Below are 27,180 nucleotides of genomic sequence, written 5' to 3' on the forward strand. Positions count from 1 at the left end.
CGTGCGTGACTGAAGGCGTGGCCGAGGGGAGAAAACTACGCTCTGGGTCGGACTCGGTAGTCTCCGGGAAACCTCGATAGTTTCCGGCAACGGTCTCCTCCTCCGCCGACCGGCCTCGGGCGTTTCCGGCCTCCTTCGGGCTTTTCCGTCTGGCTCCCGCGCGGATCTCTCCACTTCGGGTATTTCCGTGTCCCGCTCGGAGGTACTCGGCAATCGCTCGGCCTCCCCCATCCCCCGGTAACGGTCGCTGGTGAGTTTAAATGAGCCGGGGCTGGCCGGGCCGGAGCCGCTACGGGGGGGGCCTGAGGCACTGCAGAAAGTGGGCCTGAGCCTCAAGGATGACGGTGCTGCAGGAACCCGTCCAGGTAATGATAACCCCGCTCGCTGAGGCTTGGCTCGCAGCCTCGGCCGGGAAGCCGCGTATGGCCACTCCGCGGCCTGCTGCGGCCTAGGCCCGGCTGCTTCTCCCGCCTCCCCTGCTGCCGGGTCCTGCGTGTCTTCTCGTCGGCTCCGAGGCCTTTCCCGCAGCCCGAGCCGTGTTACCTCAGGTCCCACGTTGCTTCCGCCCGCGGTGTGAGCGCGGTTCGGCGATAATGCGGCCTTCCCCGGGCGGGCCAGCGTCCGGCCAGCCCCTCCTGTCAGTCCAGGGGCCTGGTCGCGGCCGGGGTGAGAGACGAGGGACAGGGGGCGGGGGCCGGAGACTCGCCCCAGGTGCTCTCTCGCCCAGAGGATGATTGGGAGGCACCTTTGATCAGAGCTTGGGCCACCTTCGTAACGGTGGGGCAAGTTGGCGGGGGGTGTTTGGTTTTGTTTTTGTGCTCCGGGAGCGGGCGGAGGGAAGATAGGATCGGTATTTTTTATCCCGATTTCTGTTTTGGTAACAGACTTCCTCGCCCACGTTGCTTTCCTCGGTCGGTGAATTCGCCCCCACCCCCCGACGGTGATCCGGGAAGAGAAAACTCCAAGGCCCAGTGCTGAGGGGCAAGCACCTCTACTGGGGGCGCGGGGGGGGAGCCGGGGGGTGGCAGCGGCAACTCTAGGGGCTCTCCCCGTGACCTGTGATGGGGATCTGGAGTGTTTTATTGTACATGTTGATAAGGCGTTCAGGAAATGAAAGACAAATAAGGGTTTTTACATCCATTTCACTGTCCTTACGACACCAGGGTATGCTTTGACGCACAGTGCTCGGTTGGCATGGGAGAAACCCGATTGGATTTGAAGTGTGATGCAGTGCCAAGTCTTCCCCCCCCCCGCCCCGCCCCCCGCCATCTCAAGAAACTGAATCTTTTGTCCCTTCCTGACGGACCAGGTCTGGGAGACTTTCAACTCACCGTAGGATCTTTGCCTGGAATAGAAGAGTTGACCTCTACCAACTGCTGTCATTGAGTTAAGGGCTTGCTTTACTTGGAAGTTACAAAGCAAATCGATTTTAGAAATTACTTCATATAACCCTTCATAGGCCTGTGATTTCAAATGATAAATATTTTAATGCGTCGCCACTTCCATATTTCCTTAATTTTTCTAGGCAGGATGAAATAGAAATTTCTCCCAGCTGGCTTCTTCTTTACATACAGCTCTTTACATAGAAGAGCTATTAGTATTGGAACTAATGTAACATAGGATTCTGTCTTGGGAAATTTACCTGTTTGTAAATTGTATCAATGCTTCCAAAGCTATTTCTTGCCATCCAAATCCCTCTTACTGGTAAAGGGTCCCTTTAAGATTTTTTTTTTTTTTTTTGAGGCCTAATGTGAAATTAGTAGTTTTCTGTACCTTCTTAAATGGATAAGCAGATCACTCAAGTTGTTTAATTTCTGTTTCATATTCTTGTAATTTTGTCTTACCTAATGTTACATTTGCTTTCTCTGGCCCCAGAAGGCTTCTCAAATGATAAACTAGCTTCATTGTTAGCCTATAAACACTATTTAATAACAATTTCAACTTGTACATAAACATGAAAAAGAAAAGAAATGTGTAGCCTACGCCTATAGAGTACTCATCAGGTTTACTCTATTTTCCTTACTCGTAGCAGTAATGCACTTCAGGATTTTTTAGGCTTAAAAGTCAAATATGTCGCCACCCCCCTTACTACCTTTGTCCATTAGATTTGGGGACTGTGGTAAGAAGTTTTACAATATGGCTACGTGAGAATTTTGGTTGTAATTTGTGGTAGAAGAATCCATTCAAGATGGGGTGGAATAAACAACTTTAGCTACGAGGATGAACAACTGATTAGGGATAGGGCTGAAAATGGGAAGAATTGGTAAGGAGAAAATAAAAATAGGACAGATAGAATTTAAAAAAAAAACTGTGGTAAGTAATTGTACTTATAATGGAATGAAAGTTTGTTGGAAAATTGTTTAAGGCATCGTGAAATTACTAGGCATAGGAAAAAGTTGAGAGGAAAGATGAGCAACTGTTTGCTGTGTTTTTTTTTCTTTAAAGTTTTTTTCTTTACCATGGAATAGCCAATCTGGTAAACCAACTAAGCCTAAATATTAGCTCCTCCTCCAAATTGTCTCTCATAGAAAAGCATTACTTTATATATGCATCTTTACAAACATCTCTCCTATTATGAGGCAGAAATTCTGTCAGTTATTTTTAATATAACTGTTTACGAAAGACGCTAGCCTAAATGACTTCAATCAGTGTTAATTTGGATATTTATAAAATTCACCTGATGAAATTGATTTTAAAAAAGCAAAGACATTTTAATGGATTTATCAATTATTCCTGGGGATAGAACTTCACAGAAGTGTTGGATGAAATTAAACAAGGCTTGTAAAAATCACCTTAATAAGCAGGATAGTAAATGGGTACTATACATATAGTATTGGTTCAAACAGATTATTTAGATAGTGAAGGAATACTTTTGGCTTGAATAAGATGTACAAGGACAGCATCTTTTTTTTTTTTTTTTTTAAGATTTATTTATTTGAGAGGGCAGAGGTCAGAGGGGGAGAGAATCCCAAGCAGACTTCATGCAGAGCTTAGAGCCTGACACAGGGCTTGATCCCACCACCCTGAGATCACAACCTGACCTGAAACCAAGCATCAGATGCCTGACCATGCCACCAGGCGCCCCTACAGTTAAAGCATTCTAACATGGATTCAAAGGGTACCATATTTCAAATAACTTAGAATTGAAGGTGTTGTAGTCAGGAAAATTATGTTAGATGACCCCCCCCTCCCCCCAAAAAAAATGGCTTTGTTGATATCTAAGATAGATGTGAATAGTTTTAGTGAAATTATTCTGTTCAATGGAAGTAGAAAAAAATTTCTAAATATATTTTATGACTTTGAAAATATATCTGTTGAACTAAATTGATAAATCAATAGGCATTTGACTATTTGGTCTTTATTCAAAAAACTTATATACTTGAGTTTGCTGAACTCATTTGTTTATGAAATTTTCTTTTAGAAAATAGATTGCCTTATATTTAGGTACAGTGTAATATCTTGAAGACAGTGCTGTATAGTACTGAACTGAGAGAATCAGCTTTGGGGAATGGAGGTGAAGGAGGAGGTCATTGCAATATATGATAACTTAATTCCTTTACGGACTAATGTCCTAATGTAGCCCTTTTTGTGCTTATGGTCTATAGAGAAAGCATTAGACAAATAATCACAAATTAATAATCTGTGAAAAGGGCACTATGAAGAGGGTGTTAGGAGAGAGAGACCTAATAGGAGGGATTTGACCTAAGCCAAGGTGTCCGGTTTGCAACTGAACCACCAAAAGAGGTACTGCAAAAAAGCAAAAGTTAAGAAGCCGTCTCGGGGAAAAAATCAAATTGGAAAGAATGTTATGCACCAGTTATGTACCAAGCACAGAAGAATATAAAAGACATTTGAATATCTCTCTAAAAGTAGTCTCAAGAAAGTCCTTTTTGAGCAAATAACATTGAAGCTGAGATCTGAAGGTTGAGAAGGAAACAGTAATTTGAAGAGCATTACAGGAAGAGAAAAGGGCATGTGCAAAGTCCCTTAGACATAGCAAAACTTGGTGTTGAAATAATTGAAAGGAGGCCAGTGTGGCTGGAGTTGCATATTAATGGGGGGGGCATTATAAAGAGTTCACTTTTCATTCTAAGTATATGGGGGGGTCCTTGGAAAGATTTTCAGAAGAGGATTGACTTGATCTGACGTAGATGTTAGATCTCTTGGTTACTATATATGAAATGGAATGAGAGGAAGGAGGCAAGAGTAAAAACAGTCTTCGGATGAAAATAACAGACTGAGTGGTAGTAGTGGAGTAGAAAAAAGGTTGATATTCATGAGCTGTTTGGAGGTAGAACCAAGAAGACGTGCAAATTGATTGAATGGGAGAGGATGGGGATCAAGAACATCTGCCTGGATTTCATCTGGGTGGTACTGTTGAATAAAGGAAGAATCCTTTGAGAGGGAGACAAATCTGAAGAAGGACAATCTGTTTTGAACAAAATAAGTTAGAGATGTTTGTGAAGCCAACCCGTGGAAACGTGGAGACATAACCTCTGATCTTTTGAGGGGTCTAGTCTTATTGGGAAGATAAGAATGTTTAACAGGAACAATTGGATAATGTTATAAGTCAAAATGTATTTCATTGTACAGATACTAATAAATTCAGGAAGTAGATCCTTTTAGACTGGAAAAATAGGAATGGTTGTTGGATGGAGTAGAACTTAAAGCTTTAGAAGATAGGAAGGGTTTGAATTGGTAAAGAAGAGAAGGAGTGTTTTTGGCATGGAATAGCATGAGCAAAAGCCCAAATTTGAGAATGGTGTTTAGGAACCAAAAACAAAACAAAACAAAATGGTAAAATATCATAGCCTTGGTTAGAATGGGAATTGAGAGTAGGAAGACAAGGTTTTGCTAGCCAGGGAGAATCAGATTTTACAGGACTTAACCCAGGTTGAGGGGTTTAACGTATTGGTAATAAATAACCATTGAAGGTTTTGAACAGAAAGATTTGTAATGAAAGCACTGCTTTGGGAAGGTTAATCTGGTACTGTTGGGAAGAAGGGACAAGATAAGAGTTAGAGAGACATAGAGGCTAGTAAAATAATCCAATTACATGGTAATGTACACCAGGGATTCTCATTCTTGGCATTATTGACTTTTGGGGCAAGCTAACTCTTCGTCATGGGGAACTCTTTCGGATGTATTGTGGAATGTCGTGCAACATCCCTGGCCTCTACCAACTAGGTACCCCCTCCGTTTGTGACTACCAAACACCCCCCCACCCCCCGCCGGCATTATTAAATATCCCTTAGGGGGGCAAAATCACCCAGATGGAGAACCACTGATGTAGACCTAAGCTAAATTAGAATTCTAGAAATTAGATCGTAATGTATAACAGGAAAATTCCACAGTGATTTTTTTCCCCCTTACACCTTCTTCTCTTGTCCAAAGCTTTTATTATCCATTTTTTATGGTCCAAAAAAACGACAGCTATTTTCTTTTGACAAAAACAAGAATAAAACAGGGTAATTTATATGGTCACATTTAAGTCTGAATTAGTTGTACAATTTATAGAGGTTTGTTTACATTTTAAATAATACTACATGTTTAAGAAGAGCAAACAAGGAGGGAACTTTGCTATTTCATTTTATGTTGATTAATCTTTTAAATTATTGCAACCTAGGACTAACCCATTCATTTAATCATTAGGAAATCTCTTTTAAAAAAATTTTTTTTTTTTTTTTTTTTGAGGATGGGGCCGGTGTTGCTCTGTTTTTCTTCATAACTTTAGCAGCATTTCATCCCTCTGGCTTTAATATGTAGAACTCCTGGGTGAGGCACTGAATAATATGCTTTTACGGGCAAGTCCCTACCAACAGTTGAGCAGTAGATAACTAGCCAAGGAGCAAGTCTTAGCCCTGCTCTTTATAAGCTACCAGTCTGTAGTACCTTAGAAAATAGTCCATTTCCCTCCCAAAGAGACGCCATCACTGAGGAACTCTGAGGTGCCTGAGCAGAGTAGTGATGGAAGCTGTTTGTGGGGTTTTCCAAGCAGCAAGTTATATGTCGGGTATATGAGAGTTTGAGTTGGCTGCCTTTACTATCACCTTCTGACCCTCCTAAGAATTAATTGGTAATAAAGGAATGATGTTCTTCTGAACAAAGCTTGCTTTAAAAAAAAAAAAAAAGATTTTATTTATTTATTTATTTGACAGAGATCACAAGTAGGCGGAGAGGCAGGTGGCGGGAGAGGCAGCTGAGCAGGGAGCCCGATGCGGGGCTCCACCCCAAGACCCTGAGATCATGACCTGAGCCAAAGGCAGAGGCCCAACCCACTGAGCCACCCAGGAGCCCCAAAGCTTGATTTCTATATCAGAAATGGATAGAACCTTTGATTATAATACTTTTTCATTTCTTTAATTTTAATAGGACAGAAACAAATCCAAAGTTCTAGGACTTTATGGCCATTGTATATAAATGTGTCACATCTTCCTGGTGATCCGTAGTACTAAGTTAGCTGCTGAATCATTTTTGGGTCTTTCGTGGCTTATATGTTAACAAAATAAGCAATTGTGGCAGATATGCTGGGAGATGTTCTAATAATGGAAACTGTAGATGTATTGAATTTGTTTATATTGGGAGACAGGAAAGGATAAGGTTTTAAGTGTCTACTATGTGCTAAGAACACCATATCTGTATCATGTCATTTAATCCATGTCCAAGAAATAGAGCTCTATTTTCCAGATGAGAAAATTGAGGCTGAAAAAAGTTAAATAATGCCCCTAAAGTCACACTCTTGGAAGTGCTGGCCCACAGACCTCCAAAATTAAATCCTGGGTATAGTCTTTCTATTCAATGGGTTCTTTTCTTTACAACAAAATTAAACAAGTAGATTCTTAGGAAATCCCCGTATTTTATAAAGGAGTATTAGGTGATAACTATTCTCATTACAAAAGAGTAATTCTGTGTGCCACAGAGTTTCTTTAAGTGGAGATTTCCAGGGATCCTTAACTATCGGACATACTGTTGACTCTTGAGCAATGTGGGGAGTTAGGGGCGCTGACCCCCATGCAGTTGAAAATCAGTGTAACTTTTGACTTCTCAAACACTTAACTACTAATAGATTGCTGTTGCCCGGAAGCCTTGCCAATAACATAAACAGTCAATTAACACATATTTTATTCATGTGTTATATGCTGTATTATAATAAGGGTAGAGGAAAGAAAATGTTATTTAAAAATCATAAGGAAGAGAAGATACATTTACAGCAGTGTACTGTATTTATCAAAAAAGATCCACATGTAATTGAACCTGTGTAGTTCAAACACATGTTGTCCAAGGGTCAGTCACATAATAATACTGAGAAACTTAAGGCTAAGACTAACCTGAGATGCTAAGAGTGGGAGGACTAGCAGAAATCAAAGATGAGCTTGTTATTCATTCAACATACATTAGTTAAGCATTTGCTTACGAAGTACATAACAGATGCTGGGAATCTAATAATGAGCAAAATGAAATGTAGTCCCTAGCTTTCTGGAGTTTGGATTATAGTGAGGAAGACATTATTCAACTACTCTCATCCTGTAGTATTACAAAGGAAAGGTACTTGATGCTGTTCGAGTGTGTAATAAGGATACCTGACCTCATCAGAGGTCCCCCAAAAAAGCATTCCCTGAGAAAGAAGTCCAAAGAATGAATCAAATCCACACAAATCAAGTTTGTGTGGAGGAAAAGAGGAATGTACCAGGTAAAGTGAACTATGTGTGTGTTTAAAGGACCTGTGGCAGGAAGCTAACCTGACAAGTTTGAGGAGTTGAAAGAAAGTTGTCCTAACACAGAGAACATAAGAGAACATGATACAAAGTGAACTGGAGAGGTAAACATGGACTATACTACCCTCCCTGGTTTCGTGCTTTGGATTTTTATTATTAAGGACAACAAGAAGCTGGTGAAAGATTTCAAGTAAAGGGATAATATGATGAGATCTGATTTGTGAAAAACTCATAGAGAAAGAATGGATCATAGGGTGGAAAAGAATTCAGAGAAGACAAAGAAGATACTATTAAAGTAATCCAGAGGGGGAAATGATCTGCCTTAGAAAGTAAATGTTTTTTGAGTTTCTTCCTTTCATATTTATTGTAGTTACCTAATTTAAATGAGTATCATTTTGAAAGATGCCTATATGCAAGGTTCCAGAAGCCTAGGTCATGTGTGGTCTGGTGGAACACCACAGGGACAGATACATTCTTACGTGGGTTTAGAATTCAGCCAAGTACTGTACTAGGTTTATCTCAGAGGTAGTGTTTTTATCCTATTTTACAGATGATTAAAATGAAGCTCTTGGTCATCTTGGTTATTAGTAAGTGTTAGAGAGTTAGGGTTAGGGTTCATCTGCTGTGAGTTGGTAGTTGGGTGAATATATTAAATATTCAAGATATTGTTGAGTCAAATTAGATTTGAACACCCTTTAACCTGTTTTCTGAATGACTTTTTTTGCATTATTCTTAGTGCAAATGTTGAAGTTCTCTCAGGAAAACACTCATAGTTTATCATATTACTTTTTATCTGTGTCTTTTCTGTGTCTTAGTACAGAGGGTCAGATAGCAGAAATTCTATAGTATAGTTGACCTACTGTTACGTGCACTCCTTCCCAGCACCACACATTTTTGTTCTAAGGTTCATCTTCCTGTTTGATAAAAAAACAAAAGCATAGCGGTACCTGGCTGGTTCAGTCGGTAGAGCATGTGACTCTTGATCTTGGAATGTGAGTTTGAACCCCACATTGTGTGTAGAGATTACTTAAATAAACTTTAAACAAAACAAAAGCACAGTGGCCACAATGACGGTGACCAAATAGGGGCCTGTGTAATAATGCCTGGGTTATTCATAATTTTGAATTCATAATTCAAAATAAATAATTTATGTTGGGCAGAGATTTGAAAATCCAGTATGTTGGCTTTCTACAGCTGAAGAATTTGATTCTCTCAAGTTGGTTGTCTTTTATTTGTTTTGGCTTTTTTAAAAGATTTATTTATTCAAGAGAGAGAGAGGGAGAGAGAATGAGTGAGCACGGGGTGGGCATATTGAGTAAGATGACAAGGCAAATGATCTGATGGTATGAAGGGAAGTATATGGCATGATCTAGGTTGCTATTAACCAGAAAAATCTTAATATCTTTCAGGTATTAATAGATCGCATCATTAAGAAATTTTGTTGCCCCCAGACCTGATCTATTCCAACCCCTTTGTCTGACTAACTGGTATTTCCTCATTAGATTCTTGATCTTTGCTTTTTAATGTTTAGGTTGCTGTGTCAAGGAAGAAACAGCTAGATGTTATTTTGTATTGTTTTATATTGTCAACATTAATGTTCCCTTTTATTTATATTAGTAAAAACTAATTATATTAAGAGTCCCTTACCTTGTATTTTATCTCCAGATTAGGTTTCTAAAAATTTGTAGTTCAGTAAGTGGAAAAGAGATTCAGAGTTCCAAAACAAATACTTGTTCTATAAACATTTATTGAGCATGCACTATGGTTAAAGGCAGTTATCTAGGATAACTAGGGAAATAACAAGTTAGGTAGTATAACCAAGAAATTATAGAGAAAAATAGTATCTGGCTTTTTTTTCCTCAAGAAGCTGCAACCTAGTTAAATAATATAATCAAATCTAATCAATAGCCTGATCATTTTATTTATTTTTTGAAGGAGAGCATGCACGTTCACATGAGCGGGGGGAGGGAGGGAGGCAAAAGGACAGGGAGAGAGAATCTTAAGCAGGCTCTCCCAGTGCAGGGCTCTATCTCACAACCCTGAGATCATGACCTGAGCCAAAATCAAGAGTCAGATGCTTTACATCTGACTTTACTGGCTTTACTGAGCCACATAGGCACTCACAGCCTGACATTTTTAAAAGTGTAAACAAAACTGTCTAGGACCTCAAAGGATTGAGTAATTAATATTGCAAGGAATAGATCAGTAAAGGCAGAGGAACATGTAAGCTGAATTTTGAAGAAAGGATGACTAAAATTTCAGGAGATAGACAAGTTAAAGGATAACCCAAGTAGGCAAAGACTATAGTATGAAAATACAGTGACTGTTCAGTGACTGATGGAGGCTTTTTCTGGTTCTAGACCATAGGCAGCTTTGGTGAGATATGAGAACAAAGCTGAAAAGGGGAGATTAAAGCCAGATGGGATTTGAATAGTTTCCTAAGGAGTTTGTACTTTATTCTGTAGATATTTTGTAAACTTTGTGGAGCTATCCAAGAAGAATCATTAGAAGGTTTTGATCAGGGAGGAAGACATGATGATGATGATGATGATGATGATGATGATGATGATGATGGCACAGCTGAAATGTATTGAGTAATTACTAGATATGTGCTAGGAAACATTATGTACTTTACTGAACTCTTACATTTTAAATGAAGAGACTAGGACTTGAGACGTTGTTACTTGCCCAAGACACAGAACTGGTAAGTGGTGGAACATGGATATAAACCCAGGCCTTTCACTGTCATCTTCTGTTTAGTATTGATGATATTTATGTTTGAGGAATGTAATTCTGGGACAGGGTGGATTACCTTACAGCTTGTAGGCAGGAAGACCATTTAGGAGGCTAAGAGTTTAAAGGGAAGAACGTTATTATGGAATAGGACCAGAAGAGTGGGGATAGATTCTAGATACGATTCTTTAGGTGCAGTTCTGTAAGTGATTGTTAGACAGTAGACCATTTGAACCATTTAAATACATAATGTACCCAAACTGATTTAACAATACATTCATTATTTCATGTATACTTAACCAAGCATCTGTGACCTTATGTGGTAAAAGATGTTTTGAGTTGCTCCTCCAGGCCCTAGTACTGTAGTAGTCTCCTATATGCAAAAGACAAAGTACCTTTTTAGGTCAGTAACTTGTCTCGACGACTTCTTTCTTTCGAAATCTAAATTCAATCCTACAAGTATTTATTGAAAACTGTTATGTATCAGGATCTAATACTGTGTCCCTTTAGCTACACCAGTGATACTTAATGAACCAAAATATCTGTGAACACCTAACGCTGTACACAGATTTTTCTGTATATATATATTTGTACGTGTGCTTTTTTTCTGGAAAGAAGGGCTGTAGCTTCTACAAGTTTTCACAAAAGAGTGTGCTGTAAAGGACAGGGAACTACTTATTTAGAAGAGTAAAAGAATGATTCTGAGGGGTCCTGGGATTGAGCCCCACATTGGGCTCTCTGCTCAGTGGGGAGCCTGCTTCTCCCTCTCCCCTTGCCCCTGTTCATGTTCTCTTTTGCGGTGTCTCTCTCTCAAATAAAATCTTAAAAAAAAAAAAAAAAAGATTCTGAGAACTGAATGCTTACCAATGAAAAGGTTTAAAAGTAAAGACATCTAAACTCCGTCTCAGCTTCCAGGGGTTGTGATGCAGTGGACTTGAGGTAGAGTAGGGGTGTTGGGATCATCAGGCTTTGGGACAGCAAATTATCTTTAGTATGGAGTTTATAAGTATCTGAAAAATCCAGGATTTCTCTTCTCTCTCCTTTTTTTTTAAAGATTTTATTTATTTATTTATTTGAGAGAGAGAGAGAAAGAGAGTGAGAAGGAAGAGGGTCAGAGGGAGCAGCAGACTCCCCACTGAGCTGGGAGCCCGATGTGGGACTTATTCCCAGGACTTCAGAATCATGACCTGAGCCAAAGGCAGTTGCTTAACCAACTGAGCCACCCAGGCGCCTGTCTAGGTTTTCTCTTATTTAAAGTAGGTAAGTCATATTTTTTGTGTATACTGTTGGAATCATCCTATAGGTTATGCCAACTACTTCTGAAGATATCCGGGGGTGGGGGGGAGAGCAAGATGGTACATTTTAGACCAAAGGGAGATTTCTTTGTAGCCCAGCTAATTTGGGTGGATTGTGAAAGGAGATGGTATTGTGATTCATTTCTATTAGTATGTAGGGTGTTTTATTAGGTGTAAGAAATGAATTGGGGCCAAGAAAGAACATGAAGTCCTGCAAACAAGAGGCTTTGGAATTTGAGTAATTCAGGCCTTTCTTTTAAAGCTAAGGGATAAGGCCTAAAGGATTAGAAATTATTTTATTCATAACATCTTGAATTAACATTAGATGAGACAGTCTCTTTGGCTTTGGGGAGTCTGTTGAGTGGGGATGTTTTTCATTAGAGTAAGTCCTTTTTAGATCAGTCCTTTTCAAACTTTAATATGCATATAAATGTTAAAATGCTGATTCTGATTTAGTAGGTCTGGGGTGGGGTCTGAGATGCCACACTCCTAGAAAACTCTCAGAAGGTACTGATGTTGCTACTGCAAGGACCACACTTGGAATAGCAGTTTTAGATAGTTCTTGAAGTAGTAGGAAATGACTGGATTAAGAACACTAACATTAGGGGTGCCCGGGTGGCTCAGTAGTTAAGTGTCTGCCTTTGTCTCAGGTCATGATCCCAGTGTACTGGGATCAAGCCCCGCATGGGGCTGCTTGCTCAGTGGGAGGACTGCTTCTCCCATTCCCACGCCCCTTGCCTGTGTTCCCTCTCTCGGTGTGTCTTTCTCTGTCAAATAAATAAGTAAAGTCTTTTAAAAAAAAGAATTTATTCATTTAAAAAAAAAAACACTAAATTAGAGGGGAAAAATGCTCTCTGGGTTAGTATAGATTATTAAAAATTAAATTTAAATTCCTTCCTTCCTTTCCCTTGTGTCTGTCTGGAGGTGGCCAAATTAGAACATCTCTGAGACTTTAAAAAATTTAGACTGTATAGACAGTAAGTTTAAACAGGAGGATCTAGAGACCCCAAATGAAAGTCATTTACCATTTTTTTCTTGAGGAAATAGAAAAATACACCCTTGGGCTAAAAATAAGTCATCAACTACTATGAGGATTTTAATATAAAAAATTATAATTAATAATATCCATAGAAATGTTATTAAACATTTGCTTATTCATTCAAATATTTCAGCTTTTACAATATCCAAGGCATATTAATCACTTGTTATAATGTAATCTAGTTTTACTGTTACAATGTTAGCTAGTGTCTTCCATTAGGTAATCCCATCTTGCTGGTTTTATTGTAAGTCTATTAAATTATTCAATAAATTATGAGCTGGTATACATGCTAGAAATAAAAAAATGCTATTGTATCATAATCAGTATTGTAAGATATCTCAATTTATAAGTTTATGAATTTTTAAAAATTAATTGATGACTTTTATATCTTGTGATAGACTAAAAATTAAACCCAGAGAGGTCAAAAGAAACTCCTGTGGTTTAGTGCTCCTAAAAATGCTAGGCAAAACATAAACATATATAAACACTTAATTTATATATACATAATTTATATGACAGACTAAAAATTAGTGTTATATGACACATGGGAACTTAAACCTCTCTGGTTTAGTGCTCCCAAAAATGCTGGATAAAATAGTAAGGAAAGGTAAATCACCTAACAGAAAAATGTATGACACATAAACAGGCATTTGCCAGAAGACCAATAAACATGAAATAAATTACCAGTGAACACAGCCTTATTTTAATATTCAGAGAAATGTTAATTAAAGGGACAAGATAAACATTTTATATCAATCAGACTAGTAAAAACTACAAATTTAGTGGCACCTGGTTGGCTCAGTCACTAGAGCATGCGACTCGATTCCAGGTCATGAGTTCGAGCCACACATTGGGTGTAGAAATTACTAAAAGTAAGTATATAAATAAATAAACTTAAAAATTTTTTTGATTGTACGTAGCGTAGACAAGGATGTGAAATAGTGGGAACTCATTCATTTTTGGTAAGAGTGTAAATTAAACCAACAATTTGGAAATAATTTGCATAACCTATTAAAGATGAACATGTATATGAACATGAACTCAGCAGCCCTGTAATTTCATTCTTAAATATATATCCTAATTAGGAGAGATTCTTAAAAAGATACCCCAAGAAACAAATACAAGAACGTTCTATGCAGCACTATTATAACGGGGGGGGGGGGGGGGAAAACAACTAGAAATAACCCAAATGTTCATATGTCATATATAGATAAAATACATTTTGGTATATATACAATGGAAATATTATTTATCCAGCAATCAAAATGAATGAACTCCAGCTGCACAGATTAAGAATGAATTTTTAAAATGTAATACTGGAGGGCGCCTGGGTGGCTCAGTGGGTTAAGCCACTGCTTTCAGCTCAGGTCATGGTCTCAGGGTCCTGGGATCGAGTCCCGCATCGGGCTCTCTGCTCAGCAGGGAGCCTGCTTCCCTCTCTCTCTCTGCCTACTTGTGATCTCTGTCAAAAAAATGAATAAAATCTTTAAAAAAAAATGTAATACTGGATTACAAAACAAATCATAGCAGAATATATACAATATGATTGTATTTATTTTATATTTATTTAAAATTCAAAAACAGAAAACCTAAATGTTGTGTTGCTTAAAGATGATACATGCATATGTATACAAACTATAAAGAAGACCTAAAGATTAACAAAATTCAGGGTGGTGGTTTTAGAAAGAGGTTATGTAACTGATGAGCACATAGGAAGGGGGCTTCAGGTATATTGGTAATATTTTATTTCTTAAGCTAGATAGTGCATGGGTCTAAATATTTTCATTTGTTATTAAAATATTCTTTTGATATATACTTTATAGATATGTTTCCTAACTCTAAAAAATAAAAATATAGGGTGTCTGGGTGGCTCAGTCGGTTAAGCAAACTGACTCTTGACTTCAACTCAGGTCATGATCAGGTTATGACCTCAGGGTCTTTGGGATAAAGCCCCCAACAGGCTCCCTGCTCAGCATGGAGTCTGCTTGAGATTCTCTCTCTCTCTCTGTTTCTCAAAATAAATAAATAAAATCTTTTATAAAGTAAAATAATAGAAAAATATATTCAAATAGATTAAAGGTTATTCCTATAATAACTCTGCTTATATGCTAATATATTATTTTCCTAATAATATTTTCCTAATATATTTCTAATATGCTTCCTTGAGTGGGTGAGAACAGGATAGCATTAAAGGTAATAGGTGAGGAAGTTTTTGTGGAGGATGACATATATTTCATGTATATCATGTAAAATTGTTTAAACCACTGTTTTAAGTTTAGAGCAGTATAGTTTAGTGGTGTGGGCAGACCTATAAACAAGTAACTATAACAAAATATGAGTGCTTCACTAGAAGACATATGTTTACCAAGAAAATAGCTAGGAATCAGCCAGGAAATCTTTATGAAATAAATGTTAATTAAGCTGGGTCTTTAGGGATGAGCAATTTGTAAAAGGAGGTAGGTGAGGGAGCCCACATTCCTCTGTGGGGGAAAAGGAAGTACAAAGGCACAGAGGCCTAAATGTCCACGGAGAGTTGAATAAGTAAATTCAGGTATGTTACGAGCCATACTATGAAGAGCCTTTTCTAGGAAACTATGGAGTTTGCATGATGGGCATTGAGTTTTATTACTTAAACTAGGGTTGTTGACTGGTTTACTGTTATATGCAAGGCTCTGCTAGGATTTATTTTGAAATTCTGTATCTTTGTATATTTATGTTCTTTTTCCTCTACTTCCAGGCTGCTATATGGCAAGCTCTAAACCACTATGCTTACCGAGATGCAGTTTTCCTTGCAGAACGACTGTATGCTGAAGGTTTGTAATCTCTTCATCTCTATAGAACCATACGTGAATAAAATATATGGAATTCTGTCATTTCTTAGGACATATAAGATTCTGGTGATGACTTTTATTTTTCCTTTATGATTGGCACTAATTCATAAGAACTTCTGAAAGTATCTTACATGATACTTTTAATAACTGTAGAGTTGTTCCAGGTTTTACACTATGGCTTACTTACTTACTTTTACACTATGGCTTACTTAATCATTTTCCAATCTTTAGATACTTTTTTCCAGGTTTTTTCTTAGAAAAGTCTGTATTCTGTGGCTAATAGCAAGAGTTTAGTCTGTAGCCTTGGTAAAAACCCTTAACCCTGTCACTTAAATATGAAGTTGTATACCTTGGGCAAGTTACTCAATGTCTGAGTATTTCAGATTTTTCATCCAGCAAATAAAGATAGTAATAATTGCTTCTTAACATTGAAGAATCAAACGAGATAATGTATTTAAAGCATTTGGGACAGGCTTCTGGCATGGTAATAAATGTTTAGTAAACATCTGGTAATATATGTTTTGTTTCTGTCACTAATTATTGTAATTCTCTTTCTAAGATGCTAATATAGATAATTAGGTACAGCCTTTTGTTCTTTTAAGTCCTTTCTTTGTGTTATGTATTCTAGAATAGAATTTACAACTTAAACAGTGTGATCAATTCTACAACAAATTACTTTTTGCCCATTTGGTAATAATAATTTGGGGTGTTACCAACAGCATAAGATTTCCTTTATAATCCTGTAAATATCAGAGTTGATCAATTTAATATACTTTTGCTTACTTGAGAATTGTGGGGTATTTTGTCTTGCATTTTTATTACTATAAGGGATCCTGGATATTTTCTCAGGTGTTTGTTTTAAATTTATTCCTATTTCTGTGAGCTATATCTTTATTATATATTTTCCCCAGATTGTTGCTTTTTAATGTTAATTCTGTTGGTTTTTATTATTTTAATATTTAAAATTTTTACATAGTTCAACTCACCAGCTTTGTCATTCATACTTTCTCTTATTGCTTTAGTAGCTGGAAAATTGCCATCCTTCTACCACTACAGTGAATGTGTGGTTATTGGTGCTTTAAAAAAATTGAAAGAATTTATCATGGTGTTGTTAATTTATTCAATATTACATATTAAGCAATGTTTTTTCCCTCCTACATGGTATTTTACTTGGTTTTATATTAAATTTTAAAATAATATTTTGTTCTATCTCCAGAATTTCTTCTCTTCCATTAATTACCTATCTTTAACCCAATATCATACCATTTTTAGTTAACACTTTATATTGTATTTCAGTATTTCATAAGGCCTATCTCCCATCATTTTTTTTCTTTCCAATTCGTTCTCTGATAAGTCTTTACCCTTTTTTATCCTTCATTTTTCTATGTGTATTTTATTATTGCTTTGAAATTTCACAAAGATTTTCATCAGTCCTGACCTGTAACCGTATAATTCTGTAAATTAATTTAGAAGTATTGACATCTTACTATATATTAGCCTTCCCAACCAGAAAGGGTGCTGCCTTCTTTTTACTCAGGTGTGTTTGCTTAACTCAATTTTTCTACTTTTTGTGACATTCCCATTGGATTACTTGCCAAGAAGTTTAATTTTTTTATGGTCATAGATGAGCTTTATTTTTTTGTATTTTGTGTGTTCTTGTATGAATTGCTAGTGGAACCTTTCAACTCAGTTGTATGATTTTACTATAGTAGTCAGTCCTTAGTAACCAAAATGTAAGCATAAGAAGGTAGATATTAGGGGTTTGCCAGGCATGTGTCACAAGAAAGGACAAGGGATAAGAACATTACGAACATAGGCAAGATCTGGAACCAGGAAACAGAAACTGTATAGGAGAGTTAACCCAGAAGGGGATTGGTAAATAAGATACAGAGAAGTGCCAGCAGTCCCAGTGAGGTTGAATTGGGAAATGTATGTGAATAACATGGGAGCAGAAGACCATGAGCCAACCAGTTGTAAAAGTCTTCCATTAATGAAGCATAATGTCCTGAATTTAGTAGCTGAGAGTTATGAGAAGGTATGTACTCAGGAGCAGGGAATATCACAAACAGGCAAAGAGTAATGCTTGGAAACAGTTTTAAGAAGCACAGAGGAGGGGCACCTGGGTGGCTTCGTCGGTTAAGCATCTGTCTGCCTTGAGCTTGGGTCATGGTCCTGGGGTCCTGGGATCAAGCCCTGCATCATCATCAGCCTCCCTGCTCAGCAGGGAATCTGCTTCTCCCTCTCCTTTTCTCCTCCCCCCACCACCCCCGCTCATGCTTGCTCTCTCTCTTAAATAAATAAGTAAAATCTTAAAAAAAAAAAAAAAAAAAAAAAGAGGAAACCTTACCCTGACTCTGATATAAGTGAGATATGAGGGAAATAACATCCCTTTGAGAGTGCTGTCAGGTCCTTCAAGGGAGAACAGGTGTTCAGAGAGGACAGTGGGGAAGATCTGGGCAACAGGAGTCTGAGATCCCAATTAAAAGATTTAGAAGAGTGGGAGGCTTAGAAGATAATGCAATAGATTACCCTACTCTGCTCAATTATATAAAAGCAAGGTTTATCATGCATAATCTACTTACGTATATTTTCATTGATACCTGCACAACCCTCATGTTTTGCTGTCTTATACTTTCTTTTTTGATTTTGTTTATTAAAGGATTGGCAGTTTCTAGTTTATTATAGTTCTGCTTCAGAAGATTGTGAATTGTGTTTTCAAATTAAGATGATTAGATTTTCCCATAGAATTGAGGCAGGATTCCTGATGAATCTGCATAAAGCTGTTCAATTCACTTTCTATGTTTGATACAGCACTTGCACTTGGAAAGTTGCTCAGTAAGTCTTAGTGTCTCTCAGTATACAGTTGACCCTTGAATAACATGGATTTGAACTGTGTGTAGGTCTACTTATATGCAAATTTATTCAGGACAGTACTGTAAATGCGTTTTCTCTTATGTTTTTTGTTTGTTTGTTTTGTTTTTGTTTTTGTCTCTCTTAAGGGGGGGGGCAGGGAGGAAGAGAGAGAGAAAATCTCAAGCAAACTCCATACCCAGCCCAGAGCCCAATGTGGGACTTGATCCCACAACCCTGAGATCATGACCTGAGCCTAAATCAAGAGTCAGACATTTAACTGACTGAGCCACCCGGGCGCCCCACCCTTCTGATTTTTTTAATAGCTTTTTCTTATCTCTTAATCTTTATTGTAGGAATACAGTATATAACATGCAGAATATGTATTAATCTAGTGTTGATGTTATCAGTAAGGCTTCTGGTCAGCGGTAGGCTTTTAGTAGTTAAGTTTTGGGGGAGTCAAAAGTTACTTGGGGATTTTTGACTGCAGGATAGGTGCCCCTAACCCCCTCATTGTTCAGGAGTTAACTGTAGAGCCTAATCACTCAACTCCAATTTCTGTGAGGGAAGATTTTAGAATTTAAGTGCAACAGGAACAGATACTATCTTCATTCAATAATAATGACAAGCATAACTTCTACCACTTATTGATTTCTTACTATGTACTAGGTTCTCTACATACTTAATATTAATTCCTTATTTAATCTTCAGTAATCCTATAAAGTTGACGTTGTTATTGCCATTTTAGAAATGAAGAAACTGAGACCAGCGTTCACAGGCAGTAAGTAGTAAATCTTTCTGATCCCATTTTATGAAGGGTAGCAAATACATGCCACTCTGATTTATGATAGACATCACTGATCTATCATACTACTTATTCCCCTTGAACTTGGAATTGTCATTGACATGGTGTTGCTGACTGACAGTATTAGTTGATTAGAGTTGGTGTACTAGATGTAACCTGTTTGCCCTTTTGCTCACTGGCCTCCCGTGCCACTAGTGGTAGCTGCTGTGTTTTAGGTAAAGACACCCAACAGGGCATGAGGCTAAAGAAGTAGATGGATAGGAACCTCTGAAAGCCAAATTCTTGAGTTTCACTAGTTCCTTATCATCCATTTTTGTTTGCATAGTTAGTCCACCTAAGACCGTAGTATAAGCAAAGTGGTGTAAGAAAGAATGTCAACTCATATGTTCAGTAGCCTTTTGATCTCGAGTAAGAAGTTATTCTGAGCCTAATTTTCCTCATCTTTAAAATAGGAGAAGAAATCTCTATTTAACAAGATAGTTTTCAGCACTAACTATAATCTGCTATGGTTTCTGGTACATAGGAAGTCCTTGACAAGTTCCTGTCCCCTAGCATACTCTAATACAGTGGCTTTTCAGATTTTTTTTTACTCATCTTATATAGGATGCACTCTGATATTTTTCTATTTGAGTGTTTTTTGTTGTTGTTTTAATGCAGGTTGATATCCTCTAAATTGATTTCACAATCCACAGTGAATTGAGACTTGCTGTTTGGAAAAACTGTCCTAATCTTATCATCTCCCTCCATATCCCCTTCTGCCATTGTAAGCACCTATTTTTCCTTCCTGCTGCCAATGCCTGATCTCCTTGACCAGGGTTTTTCTCCATTGCTAATTGATTAACTGTTGGACAGAATATAGATTCAGCTTTTCCCCTTGTCCTAATAGACAGCATGTAGTACTTCTAAAAATTTCTAAGGTTTTTAATTGTAATTATATATATTTATCTGTTGGGAATGAATAGAAATGGGTGGTTAGGAACAAATGGAAACAGTCTTAGACTATATAGGTAAAGAATACATTAATACAATTAATATGGTAGGTCCTTGGAGAGAGATGAGTTATTTGTGTTCAGAAAACTAACCAGATACAAGTTTTGTGTGCATTTTGTTTTATAAGGAAATGCCCAAGACCTCTGGGGAAGAATGAAAAATTGCTTCTATGAGACCATATAGGACTGATGATTGTAACTGGTGAAAAGCAAGGAAAAAGTAGCTGAAGACCTTGTGTCAACCTGTGTTCCTTCAGTTATTTTGAGGGTCCTCTTGAAAACTTGGAAATCTAGTGTTCTATCTTGATGTAGAGTTTGCATCCTCTACTACAAAATGTTTATTTTTAAGTATGAAAACATTTTATATTACCATAAAATTGTTCACCAGTTTCTACCTGTTTTAATGACTAATGGACCAGATGTAGAAATTGCACTGGGTATATTGATTTCAGTAAATTGGGCTCAGTCGAAGAGAGGTGAACCAGAGTAAAAGGTTCAGCATCTGTTTCTTTTCTCTTAGCTATGATACTGAGAGCCTAAACTCACAGAAATATGTGACTACAAATGGCAACATTTTTTTTTATAAACATATAATATATTTTTATCCCCAGGGGTACAGGTCTGTGAATCGCCAGGTTTACACACTTCACAGCACTCACCATAGCACATACCCTCCCCAATGTCCATAACCCCACCCCCCTTCTCCCAACCCCCCTCCCCCCAGCAACCCTCAGTTTGTTTTGCGAGATTAAGAGGCACTTATGGTTTGTCTCCCTCCCGATCCCATCTTGTTTCATTTATTCTTCTCCTACCCCCTTAACCCCCCATGTTGCATCTCCACTTCCTCATATCACCGAGATCATATGATAGTTGTCCTTCTCCGATTGACTTATTTCGCTAAGCATGATACCCTCTAGTTCCATCCACGTCGTCGCAAATGGCAAGATTTCATTTCTTTTGATGGCTGCATAGTATTCCATTGTGTATATATACCACATCCTCTTTATCCATTCATCTGTTGATGGACATCTAGGTTCTTTCCATAGTTTAGCTATTGTAGACATTGCTGCTATAAACATTCGGGTGCACGTGCCCGTTCGGATCACTGCGTTTGTATCTTTAGGGTAAATACCCAGTAGTGTAATTGCTGGGTCATAGGGTAGTTCTATTTTCAACATTTTGAGGAACCTCCATGCTGTTTTCCAGAGTGGTTGCACCAGCTTGCATTCCCACCAACAGTGTAGGAGGGTTCCCCTTTCTCCGCATCCTCGCCAGCATCTGTCATTTCTTGACTTGTTAATTTTAGCCATTCTGACTGGTGTGAGGTGATATCTCATTGTGGTTTTGATTTGTATTTCCCTGATGCCGAGTGATATGGAGCACTTTTTCATGTGTCTGTTGGCCATCTGGATGTCTTCTTTGCAGAAATGTCTGTTCATGTCTTCTGCCCATTTCTTGATTGGATTATTTGTTTTTTGGGTGTTGAGTTTGCTAAGTTCTTTATAGATTTTGGACACTAGCCCTTTATCTGATATGTCGTTTGCAAATATCTTCTCCCATTCTGTCAGTTGTTTTTTGGTTTTGTTAACTGTGTCTTTTGCTGTGCAAAAGCTTTTGATCTTGATGAGATCCCAATAGTTCATTTTTGCCCTTGCTTCCCTTGCCTTTGGCGATGTTCCTAGGAAGATGTTGCTGCAGCTGAGGTCGAAGAGGTTGCTGCCTGTGTTCTCAAGGATTTTGATGGATTCCTTTCTCACATTGAGGTCCTTCATCCATTTTGAGTCTATTTTCGTGTGTGGTATAAGGAAATGGTCCAATTTCATTTTTCTGCATGTGGCTGTCCAATTTTCCCAACACCCATTTATTGATCCATTGGACATTCTTTCCTGCTTTGTCGAAGATTAGTTGACCCAAATGGCAACATTTTTTAAAAAATTATTTGCCAATTTATGTTAAGGTCATAATTGAGGGGAAATGTCCAGAATGCTACTAATGATGTGGCATAATGTTTCATTTTTAGGTCATTATTGGAAAATTTAATACATATATCTAATCTAAAAGTTCAGGTCATTTTGTTCTATGGCGGGGTGGGGGCGTGGTTGAAGTTGCAAAAGGATGTCTGGCCCATTGCCCTAAACTTTTACTGTCATTATTAAATGCCTGCCAGTGAAAAAGATGATGCTGTTTGATTGTCATAGCTTTCATTTTTATAATGTGTTAGTGATTAAGACTCAACTCTTTCCAACAACCTTTTTTAATTCAAAATCCAACTGTTTTATTGCGTTATCTTAGCTGTTTCACACAAACATCACACACACCAAACTCAGTGCATGCAAAGCTGGATTTATGTTACCACACTAATCTAAGACATCTATTCTAAAAAGCTTCCTAACTGGTTTTCCCATATTTACTCTTCCCTGCCTCTTCCCTTTCCACTTTCCAAATCAACCCATTCTCTTTATGTTTCTTCTTAAAATGCTTTAGAGATGTCTAGTTGCTAGAAGGATTTATCCCTATAGACAGCTTGCAAAGCCCCTGCACAGTCTGGCCATGTGCTTTCTCCTTATATATGGCCACTTCCTCCTCCCCACCAGCCCAACACTAAAGAGCCTTTCTGAAATTTCCTCCACTCCTCTTACCTGTTGTATATTTACTCTGAGCATGATTTCAAAGTGTCTTAAACCATTATTAACCTGTCATATACAATAAATATAAAACCAGTTAGTATTGAAATTTAGGATATAAACAACTGTAGAGAAAATAAAAAGTGAAAACAATATTAAAATACTGAAGTTGTATATGTAAATGAGGTATTCAACAAGAGAAATTACTCTAAAGGATGGAGTGAATCATGCAACATCTGAGAAGCACAACACCCAGGCAATTGAAATCCTCAGCAAAAGAAAGTTAGTAATTAAATGGAATTATTTGAGTTTGTGTCTCAGTGTCATGTATGTATAACCCACGTTACTATCAAATGACTATTCAGGTACTGTAAATTTAGGAGAAAGAAAATGATAATTTAATAATAGCACATATACCTCTTTCTATGTGTCAGGTACTATCCTCAGTACTCTCTTTCGATTAACTTATTTGCTCCTAGTAGCAAACCATAGAGATCTCTTATGTCTCTTATGTCCTTATTTTGCAGATGAAAAAATTGAGGGACAGAGACGTTAACTTGCCATAAGTCGTGAAGCTAGTAAGTGGTAGTGCTGGAATCTGACCCTAAGCTGTTTGGCTCTGGAGTCCATAGTTCTGATGCATGTGCTGTACTGCCCATCCTTGATTTAAGAACTTAAAAGATAATCAAGATGAAACGTGTGTCACACATCATAGATGATTTCACAGTTCTATGCCCTTTGAATACTCAGATGTTGAGTTCATGACAAGGCAGCAAGCAGAGTACTCTAACCTCTAAGCAGTTCTCTATGATAATCATAGACTTTATCAAGGCTAGAGAACCTTCACCTCAGACTTCTAAGTCTTGCCAAAACTGGTCCACTTTGGAAAAAGGCTGCTCATTCACATTGTAAGTCAACATCAAGAAGAGGTGTCTTAATTGATTTGAAAGCTGTGAGGGACTGACTCACCTTCCTATTTGATGGAAATGTATCTGGAGGACGCAATACTAAACCCCTATTAATTGTTTTGGACTTACATGAAACCTTTCAGTTTTTGAAGCCTAATCTGTAAGAAGAGGAGCTCCAGTGTAGTTCCCCAACTTCTTTTTTGTTTCTGCTTTTTTCACTTACGGTGCATTCTGGAAATCGTTCTATGTCTTTCTTTTTCTTTAACAATTCCAGAGTGTTCCATCATATGGATGTACCATAATTTAACTAGTACATGATTGAGTTCTCAATATTACAGTAAGAGTGTGTGGAGTCAATGTTCACTTTATTTCTGATTATAAAGTATAATATGGATCTTATAATTCCCAATCACCTATTGAATTAAGGCTCTAAGTAAAGGATGGTAAATAAGTGTCATGCAGACATCTGTAACCATTTCTAGGTCTGTTTACTTTGATATCTGCACACTTACTAGTTAAGTTGTGGTCAGCCTTAGAATTTTTCTGAATTTAGCACTTGAGGCAGCCACTGTCAATGAGTTGGAATTACTGTTCCAGATGAAATCCATTTGTTAATAGTCTATGCTTTTTAGCTTTATTATAACTCCTTGCTACTGATTCAGTGTTCAGGACTGTCCGGTTATTTCTGGGGAGCCTCAAAAACCACCCAGGTCTCTCCATGTCTTTCACAACCCTTCAAGTTGTTCTGGATTTACTTCAATATCTTATACTTTCATTAACCTTAAGGTGTGCTTAGACTTCCAATCCATATTCCCATCTGAACTGGTAGATTTTAAGTTATTACATTTCAAAAAGGTAACTGCAGTATGACACTGAAATCACACACACCACACAGAATATTTGGTATCTTTATGTTATTAGGGAATTTTTCTGCAGTGAAAATGTACCTAAACATAATCAAGTACTTAAGACAAAACATTTGATGAAGCATTGTTATAGTTGAAAGTTAAACTAGTTTAGGGGAGCCCTTGTTTATTGGTGCAATCAAAAGTTTTTAACGTATAAGGGGAAACTAGGCCTTTGCAAAATCAGGAAGAAATCACACTTTCTAATATATGTGAATGAGCACTTACAGTTCAGTAAAATTAACAGTTTGTTGCAATAGAGCTCCCTATTCATTTTTTTTTTTTAAGATTTTATTTATTTGTCAGAGAGAGAGGGAGAGAGAGCGAGCACAGGCAGACAGAATGGCAGGCAGAGGCAGAGGGAGAAGCAGGCTCCCTGCAGAGGGAGCCGAAGGCAGCTGAAGCCGAAGGCAGCTGCTTAACCAACTGAGCCACCCAGGCGTCCCTCCCTATTCATTTTTTTGCTTCTGATGCACTAATACTAGGTCTGTCCCATTAACATGTTGCCAAAATTTCTTATCATTTGCTACATATCATTCATTGCTTTTTTTTTTTTTTTGGTAGTAAGGTTTCATGAAAAAAACGTAAGGTGGACCAGAGTGGAAGGGTTCTGTTAGTTTTTGCTTGCATCTATATGACTCCCAAAAAACCTTTGTAGGAATAAACTTACAAATTACTGACTTTTTAATCTCCAACTTTAAATGAACTTAACTACTTTTTTAATCCCAAACTTTGAGTGAAGTTAACTTTTAAGAGGATGTGGCAAATTTACCTTGTACTTTAGAGCAGTGATCCTCAAACCTCAGCATGCATCAGAATCACCTGAAGGGTTTGTTACAACACAGGTTGCTGGTCTCTACTCCCAGAATTACTGACTTAGTGTGTCTGAGATAAAGCTAAGAATTTCTCATTTAACAAGCTCCCAAATCATGCTGATGCTGGTAGAGGGACCACACTTAGAACCACTGCTTTAGAACATCCCTCAGCCCAATTACATAACCTATTTTTAGAAGCACAGATTTGTGATTTTTCCCTCTATCTCCCTTGTTGGTGTTTCTGTAGACTCTCACCTGCATTGGTTGGGAGCTTGCAAGGATAGAAGTGAGGTGATGGTTTGGGAGACAGTAAGTAAGGAAAAAATGCCATATTTCATTAAGCAAGAAGGGGCATTTCCTAATATTAAGACTAGCGGACGGATTGAATAATTCCACTCTTGCCATTGCAGGGCAATATAATTATTGCTATAGAAGTGTTAAGTCTGTCAATTGAATGTTTAAACATTGTGTTTATCTTTCTTTTGTCTTAAATTATCTTGTATAATTTAGCTTGTATTTGGTATTAGAAATAAGCATGTGTGTTTTAAATCTTGTCCTTTTTTAATGTAGAAAATAATCTCAGATTGATAATTAGCTTTATAACCCTGAGTTACCCTCTCATGAAATTTAACTTCTCTTCTCTCAAAGAGTCTATTAGAAAAATATTACCAAAAAAAAAAAAAAGACAGTATACTGGTAGTCTTTTTAAAGGTAGGTGTGGATGTGTGCATGTGTGGGTGTGTGTGCACAAGTGCACACTTTTCTTAAGGATTTATTGAAAATACTATGACTGCCTTCATTGTATTATTTCCTTGGTTCTTTGTAAGAAGGTAATCAGGACTTGGGGAACTAAGATTTCTATCAGTAAAGTATTTCTCAATTCAAATTTGGATTAACAAATGATCGTTTTATATTAAATAACATGACTAATTTTTTGTTGCTAAACTTGTTTATTGCCAGATAAGCAGTGATTACCATTCAACATACTGAATAATAGCCATTTTTTTTCATATGTGCTCTTAGTACACTCAGAGGAAGCCTTGTTTTTATTGGCAACCTGTTATTACCGCTCAGGAAAGGCATATAAAGCATATAGACTCTTGAAAGGACACAGTTGTACTACACCGCAGTGTAAATACCTGCTTGCAAAATGTTGTGTTGATCTCAGCAAGTAAGTTTTTAAATCTTTTCTATCTAATTTTGTTTACTTACACTGTAGAATTTTGGATAAAATCCTTTTGATAGATTAAACTCTGACTCCCTTTCTCCTCTCTTTTTTGGTGGTAGAGATTTGTCTATTTCAGTAACTTAAAATGTTTATACTGTTGCCTATGGCATTATCATTTTTGTTATGGAGAGATTTCATTGTTATGGTAATAAATAATAGAATTTAACTCTGGAGAAATTTAAGTTATAACTAATTCCTATCATTTTCTAAAATTATCTGAAGTGTTAATTTCCATTCCTTCGCTTTTAATTGGAATAAGCCTGAAAATCTCCTTACCTGTTCACCTGAGATTAACGCTTCATTGTGTCTGGGGTAGTTGCATAATTACTTGCCTTTTGAGATCATTCTATTTGGGAACCACTCCTCCTGCCTCTTTGAAGCAAGGGGGCAGATTGAGGAGAACACTTCTTTTGAACATTACAGTTAAGTCAGCTGTCCCTGTT

At 37.5% G+C, this 27,180-nt stretch overlaps 1 protein-coding gene across 10 annotated transcripts in view; it reads left to right on the plus strand.

The window, feature by feature from the left end:
• Positions 1–213: 213 nt before the first annotated feature.
• The window catches only part of CDC27 (cell division cycle 27), a 73,295-nt gene continuing 46,328 nt past the window's right edge, over positions 214–27,180 (plus strand). For all 10 annotated transcript variants that reach the window (XM_032870922.1, XM_032870917.1, XM_032870925.1 and 7 more), the window contains exons 1-3: positions 214–365; positions 15,520–15,595; positions 26,533–26,680. In XM_032870922.1, the coding sequence (XP_032726813.1) occupies positions 339–365; positions 15,520–15,595; positions 26,533–26,680 (251 nt within the window). In that variant the 5' untranslated portion in view covers positions 214–338. The remainder of the gene's footprint in view (positions 366–15,519; positions 15,596–26,532; positions 26,681–27,180) is intronic.

Source organism: Lontra canadensis, unplaced genomic scaffold (assembly GCF_010015895.1).
Source record: "Lontra canadensis isolate GAN:19392208 unplaced genomic scaffold, GSC_riverotter_1.0 scaffold41, whole genome shotgun sequence".
In the NCBI taxonomy this organism is placed as follows: domain Eukaryota; kingdom Metazoa; phylum Chordata; class Mammalia; order Carnivora; family Mustelidae; genus Lontra; species Lontra canadensis.